Here is a 3,374-nt window from a genome sequence, read left to right on the forward strand (position 1 = left end):
CGTTCCTTGAACCTTGTTCTATAAACTTGGTTTTATGGAGTATGGGTATACCGGACGATTCTACAATATTAGCTGAATGAACTGTATCCGATTTCGACGTTACAAATTGTGACTTTCTAGGAGAACTCAGCGCCGATAGAGTTTCAGGATCGGGAATAGATATCGTTTCACTAGAATCGCGTTCTGATATAGAAATTGTACTAGAGTCGTTACGCGTTCTTGGCCTATTGTCTCTATCGCCTATATTAACAACCATAGATTCGTTTTCATTATCGGAATGCGTAGCGTTAACCCTAATTTTAGATAAAGCGTCCGCGTTTAAATTTTGCTTCCCATTATCAATCACAAATTTGGAATTAATTTCAGAAATATAAATATGTGGCAATTTCAGATTTGGATCGCAATTTGATTCTACGGTTTTTTCTTGGTAGAGGCTTTCGTTCGAAAATTTTTTTTATCAGACGGAAGCACATTAATGTCTTGAGTATCGTCAGTGGGTGTATAAATCTTACTCTCATCGTATTCATAAGTCGTATCATAAGGATTACAGCCATAGTAATTCGTATAGTCGTAAGGATTATAGCTATAGTAATTCGAATAGTCGTAAGGATTGTAGCCATAGTAATAATTGTCATTATGTAAGTCGGTTTCGTTCACTCTAAAACCTGGCTGAGTTATATTTTGTGGTCGAGGGGGTGCTGTCCTCATGGAAACGTCAGTAGACTCAAAGTGGTTATTTTGAGGAGGTCTTTGACCAAATTGTGGGTTTTGATTAAATGTTGACCTATAACCAAATTGTGGATTTTGATTGAATGAAGGCCTATACCCGAACTGTGGGTTATTATTAAATGGTTGTTGAGGTGTAAATTTAAAACCAAATTTTGCCTGCTGTGCATTTTGAGGTACATTTGGTATCCCAAAATTAAATCTTTGTTGAGGATTATTTTGTAAAAATTGGGGCACCGTAACGTTAGGCGTTTGCCTCGGCAGCGTTGTATTATTGTGGGTACGATTGCGCGATTGGTATTGCTCGTGAAAATTAACTTCTTCTAAAACGATTTCTAAAGCCTGTTCTAATGTACTAGGTGATTTTAGTCTTACAATACGCACCATGCTTTCGGGCAAATTATACAAGAAAACGTTCAGGGCTGTATGATTATAAATCGCAATTTTCGCGCGTTTAATTTCCGTATCTACCGATAAATTTACCTTCGATATTAATAATGATCGAATATTCTGTATCCTATTACAAAATTCAAGGTAACTTTCGCCGGATTTAATTTTACAGGACTCGAGAGAGATTTTTATGCAATCCTCACTACGCGGATCACCAAAATGCTGTTCTAGTAATTCCTTTAAAGCGGGCCAAGTATTAATATCTTCGCGCTCGGATAATAACGCGGCGGCATCGCCTATTAATCTACTAGTTATGGCATGTAAAACGTAAATATTCTGTTCTTCATGCCCTCTAAATTTATTAATTATATATTCACATTTTCGAAAGAATAAATTCAAAATTCTTTTGTCTCCACCAAAAAGAGGAATAAGCTTTAACATATCACTCGGAATTGTTATTACGTTAACGCTTTCCATGTTAAATAAGTACAGAGTAATTAAAGTTCTGAAGTCTTTAACCAATTACAATAATTTCGAACTATTAAAATCACACACACACACAGAAATCAATTAAAAACACAATATAATAAAAATTATTAAAATATAGCAGAATAAAAATTATATGTTATCAATTACTATAAAAATTAAAACTTGAAGTAAAGTGAATCACATATAAAATATAAAATTTATTAATTGAATTACGATCAATTTTGAGATCATTTAAATCAATTAATATTAATATTTCTTTATGCAAAAATTCATTTACTTTTCTTATGTAAAACTTTTATTTAAGTTACACTCTATAGCTAATTAGTCTGTGCAGAGTTTTATGCAAGACAATTCTTAGAATTAAATACGATATTTCTTATTGTATGAGTTATAACTAATTACTGATTTAATAGAATTTCATATTAAAACCAGATCCGTTATAATGAGAGACGTTCAATCCCAAAATAACAGTTAATAAATAATTAAAAGTCAAGATTACACTCTCGTGAAAAGGATATAGGAATATATCAGAAAGGATGGCAAAAAGTTTTACTCACCAACCGATCGTCGATCCCATGTCCTCGTCGTGGTCGTTTAACAAATTTATTTTTCGGTTCTTTTAGGATAGCACGGCCTTTATAGCAATGTTCTAGGGCTAATTTTGAAGACCTCTAGACATGCAGACCTTATGTGGCTATCCTACCGGCTGCGCCAGTTAAACTTTGCGGGAGCGATTTGACTTTTTTAAAAAAAGAAATAAAATTAAAATTAAACTTATTTAATTACTTAACTATAACAAGTGGACGATTTGGAGTCACAAATGTTAATGCCAGAATTACATGCAATGATACAAGCGATACCTTATTGCGAAACAAATGTTTTCCATTATGTGGAATGCTTATGTTAAATTGCAAGAACTCTCTGGTGGTCTTGCTGAGGCCAGCGGAAGGCTATTGCTCAACCTAACACAGAGGGTTGGGGTGGATGCGTAACTAGATACTTATGCTGTTTATTACGAATAATTTAATTTAAACAAAATAGCGCGTCCGTTTATGAATACAATTTTTTTTTAATAATAAATTTATACCTTTCAAGCCAAAAACTCGTTCAGATGATAATTTAATCGGTATTCCAAGAACATTGTTACCTACCTGTATTATAGTTTACTTTATATCGCTCTCTTTAAAGCGAAAAATACTATCAACTGAAGTGTTGCAGTTATGGTTTTCGATTCAATAAAACAATTCCAGGAAAAGCTTTTGAATACTGCATAAACTATTTTGTTTCATAATATTTATCGAAACTATATTTTGTGTATCATATTTTATAACGTTAGTAAACTGTTGTATTTAAATATGTAACAATAATATGTAAGTAAAAACCAAAACTATCTACGAGAACTTTTTTATAGAGTTTTAATAGAGAGATTCATTTAATCATTAGCACTATGTACATGTACCACACATGTACCTACAATAAGAAGTTTGAAGTTATTTTCAGATTGAGTCAAATAAATAAAAAACACCTGTCTATTTTATAAAAGCTTATTTGAGCCTGATTTTAATTGCAAATGTAGTTTGACGGGATACAGTGGTTTAGATTGCGCCCAGTAATTTCTATGTGTCCGTTCCACATCACACATCCAGTTTGATGAATTGAAAACATGTTTTCAGATCTAGTTTGATTATATAAATTAATATAGATATTTTTATTAGCGAAGTTTTGAAATACATTAACATTGTCTGACATTTATTTCATTTATTATTTTA

General features: G+C 32.1%; 1 protein-coding gene across 1 annotated transcript; it reads right to left on the reverse strand.

The window, feature by feature from the left end:
* Nucleotides 1-411: 411 nt before the first annotated feature.
* LOC123692678 lies at nt 412-1,593 on the reverse strand. Its single transcript, XM_045637450.1, has one exon. It carries the CDS (start codon nt 1,591-1,593, stop codon nt 412-414), a length of 1,182 nt encoding a protein of 393 aa, XP_045493406.1.
* Between the last annotated feature and the right edge of the window lie 1,781 nt (nt 1,594-3,374).

This window comes from Colias croceus, chromosome 6 (assembly GCF_905220415.1).
Source record: "Colias croceus chromosome 6, ilColCroc2.1".
Taxonomy (NCBI): Eukaryota; Metazoa; Arthropoda; class Insecta; order Lepidoptera; family Pieridae; genus Colias; species Colias croceus.